Here is a 20730-nt window from a genome sequence, read left to right on the forward strand (position 1 = left end):
TAATTCTTTTTTTCCTGAAAGCATACAAAACATTCTCTTCATTAAAGTAAATGAACAAATACATATGTTGCTCTGTTAGTGCACCTAGTTTTTCCTTTAAAATAAATATTTTTAGCATTGTGTAAGTATTTTTTAGAACACACCGGAAGACAGAATAAAAACACTCAGCTTGGAAAACAATGGCCAGCCCAGGAAGAGCTTTGGGAAGATGGATTTTGAACAGCATGAACTGTGATTTTTTTCCCCGTCGTTGGGGTGGGCTTCCCCACACAGAAAGGCAGTTTGTGTCTCATGGTCAAATTTTCAAAATAAGTGAGAATTCTGTTGACCCTCCAAATGGGTGGCCAACTCATCACAAAGAATTGTCTGTCAACTGAGTAGATTTGTGAGAGGGGTGAGTGGTCCTACTTACAGACTGAACCCATGACCTCCTAATCCTATCTCATGTGTAGTGCCTGCCAGACTGTTCAATGGTCATTAGACCTGGGTGAACAATTTGGAGAAAAAAATGGAGCCATTCTGGGGATTAAAGATCCAAAGAAACCAAAACCCATCTCCCAAAGTTACTCTGGGCTTTCAGCTTACACTCAATTTTATTTTATAGTAATATCTTTCCCATGCTTCATGTTTGTTCTGCCATGGCAGTAAGCTTTCATCCTGGATCATATAGGCTATGCTAGGAAAACCTGAGGATATGATGCAAATGCTTTATGTGTGAGGTAGAGAAACTGGAGTTTAATGATTCATGTTAATGGTATAATGCAATGGTAATCCAATAAAATCAGGCACTTTGATTTTTACTAGGGATGAAATGCTCAGAAGTTGGATAAAAAAAATGTAAACACTGGCTTAATTCTAGAAGTGTTACTGGATAGAAACTTTCATATCATCCATACTCTATAGAAAATCCATGAATTACAGAAAATTTAGAAGCACTGAATGATTTGAATTGTAAATCTTAATTCCTCGGGTCCCTTGAATGTACAGACTGGCCTAGAAATTAAACAAAGGGTGACAGTATTTAAGCCTGCAACTGAAAGACACTTGTTCATCAACACATGTAGTTCCTTACAAGAAAAACTTCTCTGGTTTTTTTTTGGAGACACAAGAGAATGACTTAGTAAGGCTGGAAGTGATACCACCTCGTCCTCTTAGTTCACAGATCTCCAGTTGGAGCAATTCTCATTCTCCTGAGCAGTTGCTCCGATTTTCAGACATGCAATGAAAAACACGTCAAGCTTTACTTTGGCTACTGTTTATTGGGAAAATTGATTCCTATGCTGAAATTCCACTCAATACTGCACCAAAACTTGGCATAGATTTACACAGGCTGTGTATCAGTGGGAGGCAATATATGCAATATTTTTATGACTTTTAAGATAGGTACTTTTAAAACACAGGCTTTGTGTATTTTAGGTACTTAGTGAATATACTTTTACTTGACCTGTTTCAGACAGTAAAACCTCTAATGTAAATATTAAGCACAATCTAAGTAAACTGTTTTTCTACACTTTTAACCACACTTCCCTTCCATCTGCCCCATGTTCTTGAAGTCTGATGCTGCAAATCAGAGTGCTCATAACTGAACACTGAATAATGAACTGCTACTGTTCCACTGATGAGGAGGTGAGACACAAGCAGTCAAAATACTTTTGGACCCATTTTACACAGCAGCAATGCAGTCCATGCAGGAACTGAAGAAGTCAGAAGCAATGGCAATTCACTGTAGAATGAGGACTAAAGAGCCCCTTCAAGTCTCAACTCTATTTTACTAAGTGGAGTTAAAGGCGTGGAATGGCAAAATCTGGTTTTTGTATCCCTGAGAGGAGAAGAGGGGAGTGTAATTCCAGTCATGATGTGAAGTTTATCTTCTTGTGCAGAAGAGCTTGGACCAGTGGGTGGGAACATTAAAAAGGGGGATAGAAATGATCAGAGGTCTCATGCATGAGAGGAAAATTTGAATGAGGGCTGTTTTGCTTTGCAGAAGATTTATAAACAATGTAAAGGACAGTGCAAGGCCTCTGGGGACAAAATACTCTGTTCCCACTGGGTATCAGAGAAGAATCCCTGAGCTTTAATTGCAGAAACTTGATAGACTCATAGAACAGAAACATTGGAATATGATGGATCATCAAGTCCAACTCCTGGCCCTGCACAGGAGAATCTCAAGAATCTTACCCTGTGCCTGAGTGTTGTTCAAATGCTCTTTGAATTCTGTCAGCCTTGGAGGCATGACCATTCCCTGGGGAGCCTGTTCATTTTTTTCAGAAAAAATTTAGGTAGGATGATTTATAGATGTATGAAGTGCCTGTCAGGAGTGGGGAAGGTGTAGCTGATCCTGCCCAGGGAAAATGGGTGGGTTACTGTCTCCTCAAAGTCACTTACAGTCCAGTTTGCTCCCTTCTGTGGATCCTGTGCCTTCCCATCACCACCCAGAGAGAAGTGCTCACCATATTGCTTTCTCACCAAGCTCTCATGGGGGAATGCAGCTCATTCAGTCCCCAGCATTCACGGTCTCAAACTCTCCCAGCAGGAGCCTTCCCACGTGAGGACACAGGGGCCAGTTCTGCATGCACAGCTGCCAGTCTGACATGCCTTGACATGTGCTTTTGGATTCCTTGGTGCAGGGGTTCTGCTGTAGTGCCTAAAGACAGGCATGCCCTTGGCCTAACACCATGGCATATCGCATAACCACAAAGGCATATCACATCATCAGGGTAACCACTGGGAACTGAGGAGGCAGACTGCAGACTTCACATCTTAGAAAATGTCCATGGCTGTCCTTTCCTATGACCACAATCCTTTTAAAACAAACTCATCTTCTGACTATGCCATAGTGCTATATAAGTCATACAGTTTTAGGAAACGTTGGTAATTTCTCAGCTTCCTAGTAGTCTGTGATGCTGCTGTTTGCTTAATTTTTTCTTCCATGGAACACATAAATGTAATTCAGACAGAAAGCTAGCACTTCTCTGTCAATTTCTGTTTTACACAAGGGCAAAAAGTTAAAAATATTAATGGCAAAAGAATGGTAGCATCAGGGAGAAAAATGAGTAAGCATTTGTTAGCAGTGAAAGGAGATTTCTGTGAGAGCGTGGGGCTGACTGAAGATGAAGACTGGACTGTAGCTCAGATGTAGCTATTAAGCCAGGCTTAACCTGCTCTGGGTGCTCACTGGCTGACACTGTGTGTGCCACCAGCTGCCTATAGCCCCTGTAGATTGCATACAACTCACTTTGGTAGAGCTGTTTTAGTACCATCTCTGCAGGCCCAGCTGGGAATCCCAAACAATCCTCATCACTTCACTTACCTCTTTAAATATCTTCATTCCTTGGTTTGCATGGCCATAAAGGTTTTGGTTTTTTTCCAAATGGTTAAATTCAGGAAGAGAACTGGAGGAAAAAGAAATTCAAGATGCCCATAGTCAGGAGCATCTTCAATTTGAAGGCAAGAAGCAGCTAAACTGGGGTCAATATGCCACCCAACAAAAAAGTAGGTGAATGCCTGCATGTGCATGATTGACAGTGTGTTGTGTGGGATCTTTTGAGAGAGGATTTTAGAAGAAGTATTCCATCCAGCTGCTTTCACAAGCTTATAGTGATTTGCAAAACACCAAGGACACACCCAGCACGGGCCACTAGGATAATAACACAGATGCATGACTTTTATGGATGCATACCAAATTTAGAAACTCCCTCTAGAAAAACAACTCAAAATTACTTTTGCTAATCCTTCTGAACACCTAGAATAGACTCAACAAGCCAGGGAACTAGAAAAGTTACTGTGTGGTTTACCAGGCCTCTTACATCACTCATAATTAAAATTTTGAAATAAGTAGCTGAAAGAAACCCTAGAAATTCATAGATATTACTGTTTGGTGTCACATTATTTTGTGCCAGTGTTGACAGTTCAGATTATAAAACAGAGAGTTTTTGTTCACAGAAACCCCCTGTGCTTTAAATGCTTGGAAATCTGTATAGGAAATAAATTTTTATATTCTGCAGTTTCTGAGGGGTTCCTCCCCTTTTTTTCTACACTTGAGACTTTCTCCAACTACAGCTATTTTATAGTAATATCCAACTTTTAGGTATAGATTTTAAGGTCTGATCAGACAGGTGATCAAAGCCTGTTTCCATGTCTAACCAACATGTATAATCTCAAGTAGAGATGTCTCATCTCAATCTCAAGCTGTCTCATAACTTCAGTAGGATAATTCATGTAAGGAGCTAACCATAAATTATCTGTCTGATGGATAAGAATTTCTCTTGTTGTGATCACCAATAGCCTGTGGGAGTTCTGCTGGGTAGAGGGAATGCAGGTCTGCTCCATGGAAGTGCTAAGCAGTTTTACTTACAAATGGTGCTGGTGTGGTGATACAAGAGAGGCTGCAAATAATTTTCTCATCAAGGAACAGATGCAGAAAACAAGAGACAAAATTAGTTAACACAGTAAGAGACTATTAAAAAAATATTTCCAATTGCTGTTTGCATTATTGCATATTAAAAATATTTTGTATTTTTTTCTTTTCAATAACTATTAATTAAAATTATACAAAACCTACCAAATGAGCATTTCTGCACTCTGCATTTCTTAGGCAACTTCTTTAGTGTAACAGCTCTACTTTCTTAATTTATTTTGGGGTCTGGTATTTAGCATGAAGTCTTTACAGGGACATATTCTGGTACATTGACTTGGGCTGACTTGCTGCTAAACAACTTTTCCATGGAAGCAAATAGAACCACATGATCAGGCAAACACAAAGAGTGTCAGCTATACATCTAGCGCCTTGAAATCTGTGATAGATCTCTTGTATTTAGTAAGATGGTACTAAAAGCATTTTCCTTTCTAAATCAAAGCTTTGCAAGAGCTTAGGTGAGCTATGCAGGCTGAAAGGGACTTTCAGGGCACTTTTGTTTGAAGTGGCAGCCAGCCCAGGGAGTTCATTAAAAGTTGCCTGTCCAGCCCTAACGTGACCTCCTGTCTGCCAAACCTGTCCTGGGAGCACAACATGTACCCAGGCAAACAGCCTGTGCCAATCTGAGCAACCTGCTTCAGTGGAAAGTGGGACTGGCACAGCTTGCCCAGAGAGGCTGTGGCTGTCCCATCCCTGGAAGTGTCCAAAGCCAGGCTGAATGGGGCTGGGAACAACCTGGAATAGTGGAAAGTGTCCCTGCCCATACCATGGGACTGGGTGGGCTTTAAGGTCCCTTCCAACCCAAACCATTCCATGATTCTGAGGAGCAAAGCAGCATCTGTTTCTTTTTGAGTGATGTGGAAGGTGTATCCTCCGTCCTGTCCTTGGTGCTGGAGATGGAAAGTAGCTGTTAATTCCATCTGTGTTAATTCCATCTGGTGGTACAGGCATACATCTGTCATACAGACAGAGATATGCCTGTACCACCACCCAGCCTCATGCAGACACACCACCCATGTCTGATGGGGTATTGCAGTTCTCCTGTGAAAGAATAAACTTGGAAATGAAATATAAAAAAAATTTAAAACCCCATACTTTTCCTCATTCTAACCCATTCATGCAAAACCTGGTGAGGTCCACGGTTTCTGCTTCTGGGACTTGGTGTTTATTTTCCAGTTTTTCCCTCATCTTGAGAACAAGGTGTGTTCACTATGAATGAGTGTCCCCTAACTACTGTAGATTGAGGGAAAGGTCAAAGTGGGTAAGTGAGGAGGAAAAACACAAGGGCTCAAGGCTTCACAACCAAACGGGGGCTATGTCAAGGCACCGGTGATCTGCCTGGTCCCACTTGGGTGGTGCCAAGGATGTGCCCAGTCCTCACTTCCTCACCTGCTGCACACCAGAGCAGGAGGAGCTGTCCTTCTGATGGTCTGTCATCCCAAAGCTTCAGCAGTTGTAGAGAAACATGAAAATAACTCATTCTACCCCTTGTTGCCCCCGACAATGTCCTGCCTCAAGTGAGTTGTTTAGAACAGATGAGAGCAACACATTTTGTGGCTGGTTTGAGCAATGCACCCATTCCAAATATAGGAGCAGTAAGTAAAACTGACTGCACCAAGACTATGGGTTTTTTGTTTTAATTTTGTTTCTGGATGTTACTAAATTCCATATCATAATTTTTTATGGCATAGGAAAGATTACCACCATGAAAACAGTGGTGAGGGAAGGAATAAAATAAATAAGTTATGGCTCATCATAGTGGGGTGTTCACTGGATAAAAGTTCAGTGTCACTGACAAAGATAATTTAATTTTTTTCTCCTCTGCTGTTAATTCAAGATCAGTAAGTCTTGTTTTGTGGTCATAGACCCATGCACATTATAGCAGCCTTCAGTAGTCATTTCGTCTGAAGTGCACATTGTGGAAAGGGTCAGTGTGGCCTCTCCATCTTAATGATAAAAGAACGTTTGAGACAACTTTGTGTGGCTTTTCAGGTATACCTCAGGGCTGCATACAGACTTTGATCCTCATGATTAACAGACACTGCAATGGAGTCTCAGCATTTGAACACAAAAGACTAAATTCTCCAACACAAAGGCTCACTGGTAGACTTTCAGAATTTATTCTCGTTGGTTGCTCAGATCCTGACTAACAAAATGAGTTCCTGCCTGAACCATGACAGCAGTAAAGCCAGCTGACTTAATTTTGAGAAAGAAGAGTCTTCCTTTCCTGTCGACTCCTTATTACATGCTTCCCTCTTTCAATTTTTGTATCACATCCAGGAAAGCCCTGCTCATGCAAAGCAAAATATTTAAGATCTTTCATAAATGTTTAATGAAAAATATCATGAAGCATATACTTTAAGATAGATTCCAGTAACAGTCCACCTTAAGGATTTTAATGTCACAATGCATACCTGGAATTTTAGAATGAGCTAACCAACAGATAGGTGCCTCTGTGCAGGACATCTGTGGGGGGACTGTGACAGGCTTTCATCAGATCTCACAAATTAAGCAGGGTATGGTCTTGATAAATCTTGGACTTTGCCTGGAGACTACCTGTTTCTTTCTTCTTCTTAATCCATTTCCCAAACAGAACAGACTGCTAAACTTTGGTCAGAGCCAAAATATGCACTTAACTTAAGTTTAATTAAGGCTTGGAATTGATAAAGCTTGGAAAATGTCATATTTATATATAGGTGTCGTATGTGATTGGAGAAAGCTTATTTGTTCTTATTTACTAATGAAAAAAATGACAGAACTGTGGACTTTACATATAGAAGTGTGAAATTTTAATTTTTCTATGATATCTGCACAGACACAGAAAATCTGTGAGTTATGTCTTCCAGCCACTTTGGTATCTAGAATTTGCATTCCATAGCAGGAGAACTGCAATAACTCACCCCAGTTATTCTGCAAGGTAACTTTCCACAGTGGTGGTTTGCTGCTCAGCAAACAGCTCTCTGCCTCCCTGTCCAGTGTGCTAAAGGGAACCAGAAATGGGGTGGAAGGCAAACTATAGTGCTAGACATCAACATCAGCTGTGAGTGCTTCAGGGGCGTCTTGGCATTGGGGAATGGACTTCGTTGTTACTGAGGGTGGAAGCTGCTTTGTACTCTGCAAGGTAAGGCATATGCAAGTTTGCAGAACTAAACTGCTAGGTCCTGCTAATGGTGTTTATAGAGATAAAAGAAAAAAACTGCAAATCAAAAGCATTTCAGCTTGATTTCTAAATCTGATAAAGTTCTGTTTGTAAAAGGAATCAAATAATTTTTTACCCACACCAATTTTCATTAAGCCTGTTCAGATAAGTTCAATTACACCATGTATGTCACCACATTCATCACTGACAAGACCAAAGCAGGAGTATTCCAGCTTTTCAAGAATTGCCCAGGAGAATGCTAGAATTGCTGCCTTCCTGCAGCTTTCCCACACTGGCCTATCAGTTTTCTCTGGTTTAGCAAACCAAACACTTCTTGAAACACAAATTCCTTTGGAATCATTGTTTGCCACCCTTCAGATATTTTAACACCCAATTTTATTTTTATAAATTTTTATATCCACAGGATGTGTTTTCCACCACTTAACAAGATGCTCCTAGAGTAAAGTGATTTGAGACAAGAAAGAAAATCCTCATTACACAGTAGTTTGCCATGAAAATTTTGGAGGGCAGTGAATATCCAATGAAAATGGAAATGTAAATTTGCTAGTATGGCCATTACAATAGGACACATCAGGCCTGTGAGGCATTTCTGCTCTCCATGAGCCTTTGTTTGGTGTAAAAACATTGAATTCAGGTAAACTACAGATGTAACAGTCTTCAAGATATCCTGCTGTTACATATCAAATGTTGCCTCACTGAAAGATTATTAAAAATTATTGCAGTGGGCCAGTCATACAGCAAATAAGATGTGTGTCAAAATCAGAATTCTCTTGCTCAGTGAACAGTAGGAACTTGCAGGAGACTGGCACTGGTTGCTGGTGCTGATCTGTGAATGGCATCTCAGGCAATGTCTCCCTCCCTTCTGCTGAAGCCTAAGGATTCATTGCTGGCTTCATAGCAACCATCCCAGCTGGCAGGTGGGGGAGGATGTGATCCAAGGCTTTGCTGGTGTTCCCCCATCACTATGGCATAGAGGGATGGGGACCATGCCCTCCCTCTTCTCTCAAGCAGGCATTTAGCCCAAGGCATGCTCTGCCCTTGTGTGAGTCATCCCTCAATTCACCCATCCCTTTCATTCCTGACCATGCCAGCAAGCACACTGCATAGGATATCAAGCACTTCTTTGGGTGAGCTCCTTAAAGACATCTCTGCCTTCCATTTGGTGGGAATGGACATGCTGCTGTGTGCAGCCCCCAGGTCTGGGGCAGCAGCAGTGGGGAGAGCAGCACAGGGCTGCACCGCGCAGCCTTACTGGGTTTCTGCTTCAATAACACATGTGCCGAACCATGATTTCCCAAAGCCGGGGTGGAAAACAAAACTGAAAGCCTAAACATATGCAGATGGCAGTCAGAGCCCAGGACAATCCTGCCAATTTCTACAACTGATACGCATTTAAAATATTTACTTAGGAATTCTTAATTAAGTCAACCATTTGGTAGTGGTGTAGGGTTTCAGATGTGTCGCAGTGGCACCACAAAATACCTCAGTGGTTCCTGCTAACAAAGAACCCACTATGTGGATTTTTTGTCAGAGATGGTGGGGTAAGTTTGCGGTACAGTGTGCCAAAAAGCTGCACAGCTCCCCTGCTATTAATAGGGTTCATGTGTTCATCTCTTCATTCCTTGCTGAAAACAAATCCCCTGCCCAGCAGCAGTTTCAGGTGAATATTGAGAAGAAGAGCTGGGGTGGGATCACAGTGACCCTACAGCTCCCTACCCAAGGGCTTGCAGTGAGACTGGCTCGGTGGGAAGTGCACGCTGTGCTGTTGTGCAGCCAGGAATGCAAGTGAGGGAGGGTGCTGGAGGAGAAGTTCTTGAAGCTAGTCCTGGGCTCCAATAAAATGTAATTTGCCCAGGGAGCGTAGATTGGCAGAGAATTTTTAAAGCAATTTTTAGTTTTTCAGCTGAAAGGTTAAAAGAAGCTTGAAGAAGTGTTTCATCTGCATGCAATGTATTGTTGGTTTAATCTCTTATTTTACACCTTTTGGGGTGTATTTGTCAGAATGGTATATTAAACTTCTTGGAGAAATCTCAGTACACATCTATGCCTGTGCAGGAGCTTGGGAACAACTCCAAAGATTGGTTAGGTACTGCTCTTTATCTATAAGAAGACAGTTCAGTTTCATAATTTTATCAAAATTCAGATTCTTTTAATGAGAATGAAATTTAGATTTTTTTCTTCTCGTGTGTTTGTACTGCTGTTTATTATAAGGATTTACTTTATGTATTTCCCACCTGTGCAAAGACTTGTAAACTACTGTAGAGTTCCACATGATGACCTTCTTACATTAAAATTAATCAGAAGATGCAAGGACATGATAACACTTGAAATCCATAAAATGACTCGTGCTCAAGTTAAGTGAACGCTTGCTTTTGCAAATTTGGCTCAAGCAAGCCAACAAGGAATGAAGAGTACATTTCTGTTCCAAAAAGCAGTTTTTAAAACTCAAGTGGCCTTATTGTTTATTTTCTGAAGTATTTTATAGGTCTTACTTTTAGGCATGACATTAGAATATTTAATAATTATAAAAATAATACTACTAATAATCTAATAATTTTCATTTCACTTTGTGAAAAGGGAAGCTGGAGTTGCTTAGGTCCTACAGAAGAGATACAACTGTAGCAGGAAATACATTTGAAGGGAGAAATTTCTCTTTTTGTAACAGGATTCATCTGTCTTTGCATAAGTAAGAAACATTATTTCAGAAAATAATCTGAAACTTGTCTCCACTGCCATGAATTTCTGCTTGCTGTGACACAATCCTAGTTATTTTTTTTCAAGGATAAAGACCCTGATGTTTCAGAATTCTTATGCAGAAACCAAGCCTTCCAAAATTTTGTTCATGAGGATTAATTTGATGGAAGTTTGAACTGCAGTGTCCTATCCAAGCCCAGAACCAAGGAATTTTTTTTGTCTTTGTGTGTGTTTTTTGGTTTGTTTGTTTGTTGCTGTTAGGTTGTTTTGGTTTTTCCTGTGGTTTTTTGGCTGTTGTTTTTGGGGTTCTTGTTGTTTTTTATATTTAGGCATAATTCTGTTTATAGATGTTGCTCAATTTTGGTGCTGGTGTTTCCCTTGGATTAATGGCATAGGCATGAAGAAATGTGAAAGCTGTTCATATGCCAGACACTAATGCCAGTTCCTTAGGATATGTGCCATTATTCCACAAAGTCTGTTTATGTGGATAAGCCATGTGGAGGATGTTTAATTGGATAGCCCGTGTGGATGACCCAGCAGAACTTTCTGAGCCGTTTGGAGACTGTTGTGGTGCAGGATGGTTGCAATTACTATAAACTGCATCAGAAATCTTAACCAAGTGCCACACTCAAGAGTTTCTGGTGATAAGAATCAATGCAATTTGCACCACAAAGAAAGATTAGTGAAAGAAAATGCCAAAATGTGGCATGGAGGCATGGCCTTTTGACAGCTATAAAGTGAAAGAATCTCCATCTTTGAAAAAAAATAATGTAGCCTTCAACCTGCCAAGGGGCAGGAACAGAGCACAACCCTTCTGAATGTGTGATGAATTCACAAACTGAGGGATGCCACAAGAAATAGGGGAGAGGAAGCTTGAAATGCTGTTGGGTGCATTTCTTTAATAAAAAAAGTTTTTCCAAAACCTCAGTTTCATGATTCAGCATTTCTTTTGGCACTGTAACAATTTAAAAGTAGGCTAAACAAGTCTGAGGGAATATGCTGGTAAGTTCAGGCCAGAGAGGGGAAAGTTTCTGGAAGTAATAATAGAAAGACTAAGACCCCTTCCACCCCCAATAATTGCAGTTTAATTGTTAAAATACACTTCACAAGCACACAATAATTATGACACCCTCACAATACCTTCTGAAACAGATATGATCATGCTTATCATGCTTATTTTCTGGATGAATAAACCAACCCACTATATTAAAATACTTTGACCAAGACCTGCTCCAAAAACAATGGGAGACCAAAGAATATACCCTTTAACCTAATTATGAGACAGCAGTGGCATGTATGAAGGAAGCAACTTAACTGAAAATTATACATTTAGATGTTGTGGCCAATTCTTGCTTTCCTTTGTTTTGAAAGTCATAAGGTTTTGCTGCTAAACTTGAGAATAATTAGTGGAAACTGTGGAAGCCCATCAGTTTTTAAAAAATGATGTCAGGAAGTTATTGCAGAGTTTTTGTCAGTTTTTTATTTTTTAAAAAAGTATTTATGTATCATACAAACATTTTAGATGTAATTTTTGCTAGTAAGTTGGTGGCATAGCCTCAGTAACTTGATGAGCATCAGGCAGCTACAAGACCAGAACTCTGTGTCTTGTGCACGTGCCAAGCATCACATGGAATTCTGAATGCCTTGTGCATGTTTCTTTCTTAGGAGTCAGCCCCAGATTTCCTCAGGGTTAGATTTGCCTGGAAGGGTCAGTGTCTGAAGCAGCAATAGAAATGGTTTACCAGGTAGGAAGGTCTTGCAGTATGCTTGGGAACCTGGTCTGTCCCAGGGGACTGGGCAAAGCCAGGTGGAGAGGATGGGGTAAGAATGAGGCACAGCATTTTAGTATCATCAAAGAGTGTATGCTGCTGGATTTGACACATTATTTATTAAGGAAAAATGCTCTCCCTTGTGTCTTACTTCAATATTTTCATAATGTCCACTATGAACATATTCATATGAACATTTGTGTGGAGAGTGGATGGAGTCAGAGAGAGAAAAGCTCCATGACCTTTCAAAGAAAATAGCACTTTCACTTTTCAATATTGAGAAGTATCTGATTTAAAGAAAAAGAAAAATTAAGTATTGATACTTTCCTCTATGATTTTCATTAGTTTCTGAAGCCAGAGCATAAAGGTCATAAACCACTATAAAGAGAATCTTATCCCTATATCAAACATAATACTTTTTTAAGATGATCACATCTCTCGGAAAGTCCTAATTTAAAGACATCACTATTTAATTTTTAAAAAAAATTATTTTAAAGTGGAGAAATACTTTATGCCAGACAGAACCCCTTAGCTCAAAATCTGCATGAACCTCAGGGACTCTCTGGTTCCAGTTGATACTCCAGTTTTGTTGCTCAGCACCCAGAGGAACACAAATAAAAGCTGCAATTTGAGCATTGATGCTCCAACACTGAGAGTGCTCAGACTGCAGCTACCTTTTGTTGTTACTTCAGTTTAATAGGCAGAACAACAGGACATGCATGCTCTGTGTGATGCCCTATTTCTATACCCATAACCCCCCTCTGCCACCATGAATAAAAACCCACAAGCAGAGTGGGTCATCACGGAATTTCCATTCCACAGAAATAGCAGTTTCTCATTTTGGCTAGGGAAGAGCTTCCAGTTTCACCCTCCTTGCTCTGGCTTCACTGTATCGCATTGAATTGACAAAATTAAACATTGATTTCATTAAAATGCAGCATTTAAGTAATTTTGCAGTTACCTTGTGATGAAGTTGACAAATTCATATATAATTCTTTAATTTTGTTTAGTCAGCATTTCCCCAAGGGACCATTTCCGGTAGGAAATTTTTAACACTAAGATGAATGGCTTAGGCTGATGTTCAAGGTGGGAAGTAATATCATGAGGCAGTCAGTCTGCTTGTCCAGAGACAGCTGAAGCATCTCCACACAGGCCTGTCAGGTACTCAGTAGATGTGACCAGAGGCACCACCAAAAGTGTACCCATTGTTGTCCTATTGTGTTCAAAATATTACCATTTAAAATGTAAGCTGTAAAAATGTTGAAAAATGAGCCTGTAAAGATGTTGAGAAGTGAGCTGAAAAATGAAAAATAAATGTGCTCAAGTGAAAACATATGGCAGGTGCAAGTTATATGCAAACTTCATAATGAATTCTGAAAATATACTTAAAGAATGAGAACTGCAAATATTTCTAGTCTGGATTGCACATATTAAGGATCGCTCCTATGTGCTCCATGTTTGCCAGATCTAAAAGCACAGTTATGCTGGTGAACTTCATTAATCATTCAATACCCTGAGCATAATAACGGGCAAGAGTGTTGGTGGTGTCAAGTCATTTCCTAAATTGTGCTTAACAGTTTCAAATGAGGGGTGGATGAACTGGCTGCAGTAACTAAAATACTAAGTCTGAACCTCCATTCAAAATAGACATGAGTTTCAGACATTTGGGGATGATGGCTTATCACTATTTTCTGATTTTAAATGAGTCTTTCTTTCCACATCTCACAAGCTGATGTCTCTGTGTAGGACTGGAAACAAAAGTGCCAAAATTCTATTTCTTGTTTTTTTTTTCTGGCACAAATCAGATCAGGAACTACTTCAAGATTTCCAGGCTGCTATACCAGACCAGAGACATTGTGCCAAGCGGGCATAATTACAGGAACTCGACCTCCAACCATTCCCCTTTTGCACAGCGCCTTCCCAACCACACAGCAGCACCTGGTCACCTCAATTTGGTTATAACGTGTCTTTCTGCTTTTTTTCTTCAGAGCTTTGTCATCCGTGGTGGCTTTAGGAGCTAACATAATCTGCAACAAAATCCCAGGCCTGGCCCCTCGGCAGCGAGCAATCTGCCAGAGCCGCCCTGATGCCATCATTGTGATCGGGGAAGGGGCACAAATGGGAATCAATGAGTGCCAGTACCAGTTTCGGTACGGGAGGTGGAACTGCTCTGCGCTGGGAGAGAAAACAGTCTTTGGACAAGAGCTTCGAGTAGGTAAGGGTGTCTACTACGGTGCTGTAGGGATCTGTTTGGGATGATTTTCTTTTACCTTTCTTGCTATGGTCCTGCAACGATTTATAACCCTCAGAGTTCAACAGCGATGCTTCCAGAACAACTGTGCGTTTCCACTCACTGAAAAGTAACTGGCAAGAGACATGAAGTCTCCAGTGATCTGTAGATGAAGTCATTCATATCTGTGCAACTTCAGACCCAGCAATGGCCTCAGTGCCTGCACAGCCATCCAAGGTTACGGCCCATGAAAAGAGTATTTCCAACTGTTGTCTTGGTAAAGGTTGTCATGATAACTGTGGTGAACATTCATTATGGCCAATCAAAAAGGAACAAAAAGCAGCTCAGAAAAATCCCTCTGCAGACTTCCCAGAAGCTTAAGTAATGGGAGAGTCCCAAATAATTGATGGAAGTACTGTGCATACCACACTGCTATTCCAATATGTGGCAATGATACATTTTAATGTTGCTATCATACTGAAAAGAAAATAGTGCTAGTGATTTGAGGCAGGAAACCCATTCAAAGAAAATAATACATGGCCTTGGCCTGACAAGCTGTTAGCTGTCAGAAGTTAAATCAATACCTTTTCATTTACCCTATGTCTGATATTTCACTGGGGAGATTATGTAAACTTTTTTCCCAGCACTGAGGTCACTATCTTCCTCATCACCCAGCTGGGTATCCTTAGCTTATTCCTGACCTTTTCTTTCTCCCCCAAGGGCTGCCCACTCTCCTGTCTACCGCTCTGGGTTGGGATAACATATTGTACTGTGTGGCTCTCTCAAGGGCACTCAAAGTGATACCATCTTAGTGGGGTTGTAGTCTATTCTTCTTGTGTCCCATTTTTGTTTGGGTGATACCTCTTGGATTCAATGGTTTGGGTGATTCTTGTGCTTCCAACACAGCTGAGTGTGGTCAGACAGAAGATCTCATTAAACCTGTATGAAAAAAGGCAGAACATTTAATTTCATCTGTGCAAAGAGGTGTTGACTCATGTGCTTTGGTTGTTAGTGGTGGTCAAGGCTTCACGGTTTTTTTTGACACCCTTGTGAAATGAACGCCAGAAACTGAGGTCTGGGTCATAAGGGAACAAATGTTTGGGTCAATAAGGGAACAAAATATTTTTTGAAAGAACATCCAAATTTGAGAGTCTGGATGAGGTCTGGGTGCTTTAAGGCCACAATGGTTCAGTAAAGTGTTGCAAGGGAAAAATCTGTTGGCATTGGGAAATTGACTTACATTTGTAGTGGGTTTGTCATACACTGTGAGCTTTACATTACATTCTCAAGGCATCATATTCAGGAATTAACTGAACTTTTGACTCCTACCTTAAAATTTAAATGAACCAGAAAAAAATCTAGTCACTTGTCTTGACTGTTAGAAGCATGGTCTGGTCCTCCTTGGGTGGTGTTATTTTTGCTTGCTTTCGGTTGACAACCAGAATTACGTTCCTGCCAGAAAATATACATCTGCCAAGCATTCTGTACTTCTTTGTGCTCTGTTTTCATCTGCCAAAGCTTGCAGACATGCTCTGACCTTAGATAAGTGAGTTGTCTTACCTTCTGTGAGGTCCCTTATGGCCTGAGAAGAACCACTTTGGAGGGTTGTACCAGAGCTGGTGTCATCACAAAGCTATTCAGTGAAAAGGCTTTCATCACTTCTGTCCTCCTCTTCAAGCTGAGAATCATCTGCACCACTGTGCTCATGGGTAACAATCTTCTTCACCAGAGAAACTCCTTTCATCCCCCAAAACTTTTCAAGTGAGTGCAGTTCAAATGCCTAAAGAGGACACGTTGTAGTTGTGCTTTAATTCTCAATGTTTCTGCACAAAGTGAGAGCTACAAGGAACAGAAATTATTTGTCATTAGGATGGACCAGCTATCAGACTGGTCAGACTATACAAAGTTGGAAAGAAAACAGGGTTTCTTGAGCCAGTATTCAAGCCATTTTTGCCAAAATATTTACCAGGTTCTTGACCTCTTCACTGAACCTGGGTGGTTTCTTGCAAGTCTGAAATGACTGATGTGGAATTTGGTGGGTTATTTTATGGGTTAACCCAAACACAGATGAAACTTGGCTGTTGTAGCTGAGTTCTGCTTTGACATTTGTTGGGTGTGAAACCACACAGACTCTAACAGTTGCAGAAGGTTTACACGACCCCTTCCAGCCAAGCCAGATGAGTTCCTTGCAGGTCTATAAAGGATCTCATAATCCACAAGTCTTTATTTTTTTATTGCTGCAGTAGCACCCAGAGATGATGAGGTCAGTACCTAGGAAAAGGATAGGGTTAGGAAGTAGTGTTATTACACTAGAAACGGAGAAAAAGGTAAAAAATGGACAATTATTTAAAAACCCAACTACTTAAAAGATACAAGGTACTCCTAAGCATAAATACTCATATCTCTAACAAAACACACCCTTGTCTGACGCAGAAACATATTTGGTTCTGCCTGAACACACTGGAGAAATTACTAAAACTGAAAAAAAAGACAGGCATGTTTTTCACTTCACCCCAAAGGAAAGCTTTGTCCCAGGACCCCTTGGGGAGATGAACACTGAAGGTGAGTTATTCAGGTCTCAGGGTGGGGAGGGAAAGTAAGTAGTGATAACATATTAATCACTCTCTTGCTGCATGGGAAGGAGAGGACCTATGCTTTAGCCACTGACCAAGACTCTACCACTACACTGAGAAGTACAGATTTATGGTTGTTCTAACTTTGATTTTGATGCAACACTCCTCCTTCAAGATCCAAAGCAAACACTCAGACTCACCCAGCATGAGGTTTCTCCAACAGATTGTTGCTACCATCACCTCTTGGGTGCCTTTATGTTCTAGATGTGCATGTCTTCCACCCACTACCAAGCCAGAAGTCATGACACAGGGACACATGTCCCCCCTTGTAATTTCCAGGGATCCTACTGTGCCAGGGCTAGTCCTCAGTTTAGTAGCTAAGCTCTAAGATGGTTCAGTGAGGAGTTATTTATTCAAAGAGGTACTTCAGTGAATGATGGCTGCATCACCAATACTGTATATGGAATCTGTATTAAAAACAATTGAAATAGTCCAGAGGGTGGAATAATAGTTGTAGAAATGATGGGGCATTCATGTTGGTGAAAGATTTATAGCAGCCAGAGATAAAAGTGACAGAGAAATCTAAATTACTAGCATGAACAAAGGCTGTAGCATGGGATGAATTAGCCAAGCAATGTGTGTGCATAGCTTATTTTGATACATTTATAGCTGGGAACTCTTCCACAGTCATGTCATCCCCAAAGAAAGTCAGTCCTACACTTACTTTACTCATGCTGTCCTTGTACATACTTGTATTTGTCACCTTCCTGAGCTCATCCCTAGTTTTCATGCCAGCTTCTCACATAATCTTCTGTACTCTCCACTCATTCTTCGTGCTTTAAGTCTCTTTAAAGATTGCCTCCTAAACAAATTGATTCAAAAATAAATATTAAAACTTTTAAAACTAATTCAAAATATATATCAAATGTTATTACTAGTAATCGCTGTTGAAAAGATAATTGCCCTTTTAACATTCTGGTCTGGATGAATAAAGCCTCTGGTCCTATCAGGTTGTTGATACAACACAGCTCCAGCACTAGGTCTCTATTCCCCCAAATGATGGGCAGAACAATTTGTCCCTTACACACTTCTAAAAGCTGCAGATCATTAATAGCATTGAAAACAAAGAACTCCACCCCAAAAAAGTAAGCAGTGCAGGCTCTGTAGTATGAAGTCTTAATCAATAACAGAAATGAAACCTACTGGTGTTCTTTGACAGTGGATTATTCTGGCTAATAACTTGTGCATTGACCTTTTCCACTGGAATCCTTTAAACTGAAGTGCTTATGAACAGGCAGCTCTTACCAGTGCTAAATCCAGGGCAAAACTGAGCTCTTTTGGTGTTTTGGAAAGCAGTATCTGTCAAGATATCTGAAGTGATCCTTACCTGTCTTTCTCAGACTCATGATGTGGAAAATGATAATGATTTAGCAATATTTGGCTGTGTCACTGGTGCAGTGATTTGGCAAATCATTAAACTGGACACCTGACAGGGAAATACGAACAAGCAGGCCAAACCCAAGGGAGTTCTGAAATTGGGCTTTTTTTTTTTTTAATGTCTTACCCTTTGTTACCCTCTGTAGTTTCCTGGTGTGTTGAAAGGATGCATCTGAAGGAAAGTTACAGCTCAGCTTGCTAGGGAAGGATTAGGAGAAGAACACATTAAGAATTTTCCTATCTCTTCCCATTCACTCAACTTTTGATCCACTCTACAGGCAGAAAGTGGGGGTGATAGGAGAAAAAACCCTACAGTTTTGGAGACAAATAAAATCTGTGCATGGATTTTATTAACCCCCAGGTGAAGAAGACTTTTAGCAAACACAATCAGAACATAAACTTCAATGTCACAGTTCTCTACAAGCATGCATTTGTACATATGCACACATAAACCAGGGAGAGGATGGATAATTCCAAACAGAAGACTGGGAAATGCAGGGGGACAACTTCTGAGGGAGAGGAATACTCTCACTGAAAGAGAGAGATACTCATAAACAACAGTTTATTCTGTACTGGAAACAGACAACATTGTCAGTCCACTCTTGATCCCAAGTTTCAACTGCAGGCCTGAAAAAACATGGGAATTGGGCATGAAGGATATCTAAGTGATGGAGTCATGGAGAAGTGGTTGGCATCTTATCATACATGCTGAGGGCTTGTCAGCCAGTAAATTATTCTTGGTTCAGACCATATATAGGCTTAATTAAATTTGGATTCCACATTTGAATCCAGTAATTTTTATTCTGGGCTATGATGATGGTTTAACCGAGATGCCAAATGTTCATAAAAACTTCCTACCAAAAATGGGAGGAGTAGAGAGGCTCATTATTCTCCAAAAATGGATATTTAGGTCCAAGCAGATGGGTTAATCTAGCACAGTAGTGTCTAGTGTGGTATGAATTGGCCAACTTGGAAATCTGGGCTTTCAGTGTGAGCAGAAAACTTCCAATACATGAAGACAGGCGGCATTCTTAGGAATGCTTTACAACCATAGTTGTGCTTTAGTGCTATCAGCAAGTCAATAAAGGGAACCATAAATGAATCCAGACAGTTTGCTAAAGTAAGTACATTTCTAGCTCACTTTTTGCCTTTATTTTCTCCTGCCATTTCTTTCTCTGCTACTTTATGTTCTCATTTTCAATTTTTTTAAATCAATTTATGTTGTTTGTTATATGTTTGTTAAGGCTCAGTGATATTCATATATCAGGTTGACTGTATGTTTATTATTCTAACATCTGTGTATTTATTATGGGAAAATCTATCTTTACGAACTTGCACTATATCCAATAAAAACAATATGAGGAAAAACCCGAATTGTACAGCTGGAAACAATTTGGAGGGAGAAAATTAGTTGGAATTAGATTATTTTAAATATGATACAGAGCAGGGTACACACTTCACTGACAGAAAGGCAGTAATTATCTTTGTCATAGCAGTAGGTGCTATGATTGGTTTAGGCATTTGTCAGCTATGGGGAACCTCAATTGCACAGTGGCTTTTTGGACCTAATGTGGAAAAATTTGGGGTTTTTTGTTGTTGTCATGTAGCATGGGCCCAGACAACAATGTCCTTTGAGCTTTCAAGCAACTGAGCAGAAAAAGATTTGTTTTCAGTAATTTGAACTGGATTTCTTTGTTGGTGCTAGAATTTAGTGAAAAAACCTTCCAGTGTGAGGGGTGGCTTCTCAGGGCATGGCATCAGCTTTCAGCTCCTAGTACAGCAGGCAGTCAGGGATTCCAGGAGAGAGGTGCACAGGATGCATTCAATTGGCTGCAATCTGTACTAAGGATGTGTGCAGCTCCAGAAGATGATGGAGGATCAATACAGATGGTGTCTTTATTGCTCATGTAGCCAACTTGGAGTGCCTGCTGATGTCCATTTCACAAGATGCCATGTGGAGTCATTGCATTTGCACGTTTGATTTAGTTAAAGTATGAATGCCATGGCAGAATTTAATGATCTGTGACTTAAGCAAGCATAACTCTTAGTAGAAGCACAGTGGTGCATAACAAGGTGTATATTTCTTGGTTATTTGGACAGGGAGAGTTTTTTCATTATTAGCCTGAATAAAAAAACCCCAAAAAACAAGACATGTATTATGAACCTCCAGCTAGGTAAGTGGCTGGCAGGTAGAGGCAGGCACTGAGGTAAAAGAGGTAAAACCCCCAAAATCTGTGGACTTCTTCCACATGCTCATCTTGCAGGAAGGATTTACCACTGTTCAAACAGTCATTGCAAAGCCTTCTCTTAAAATGTCTCAAACAGCACCTTTATTTTCACAACTGGCATGCTGTTGCTGGAAGGAGAAACTAAAATATGTTTAACCTTTAAAATGTCCAGTCTATTTGTTCTCACTTATTAGCTATATATTACTGCAGAAGGACTCTGGTGTG

General features: G+C 40.4%; 1 protein-coding gene across 2 annotated transcripts in view; it reads left to right on the forward strand.

Annotated features, from left to right (window-relative positions):
- Nucleotides 1–20730, forward strand: part of WNT7B (Wnt family member 7B) — a 96172-nt gene that overhangs the window by 38409 nt on the left and 37033 nt on the right. For both annotated transcript variants that reach the window (XM_015627593.3, XM_015627592.3), the window contains exon 2: nt 14026–14252. In XM_015627593.3, the coding sequence (XP_015483079.1) occupies nt 14026–14252 (227 nt within the window). The remainder of the gene's footprint in view (nt 1–14025; nt 14253–20730) is intronic.

Source organism: Parus major, chromosome 1A, assembly GCF_001522545.3.
Source record: "Parus major isolate Abel chromosome 1A, Parus_major1.1, whole genome shotgun sequence".
NCBI lineage: Eukaryota > Metazoa > Chordata > Aves > Passeriformes > Paridae > Parus > Parus major.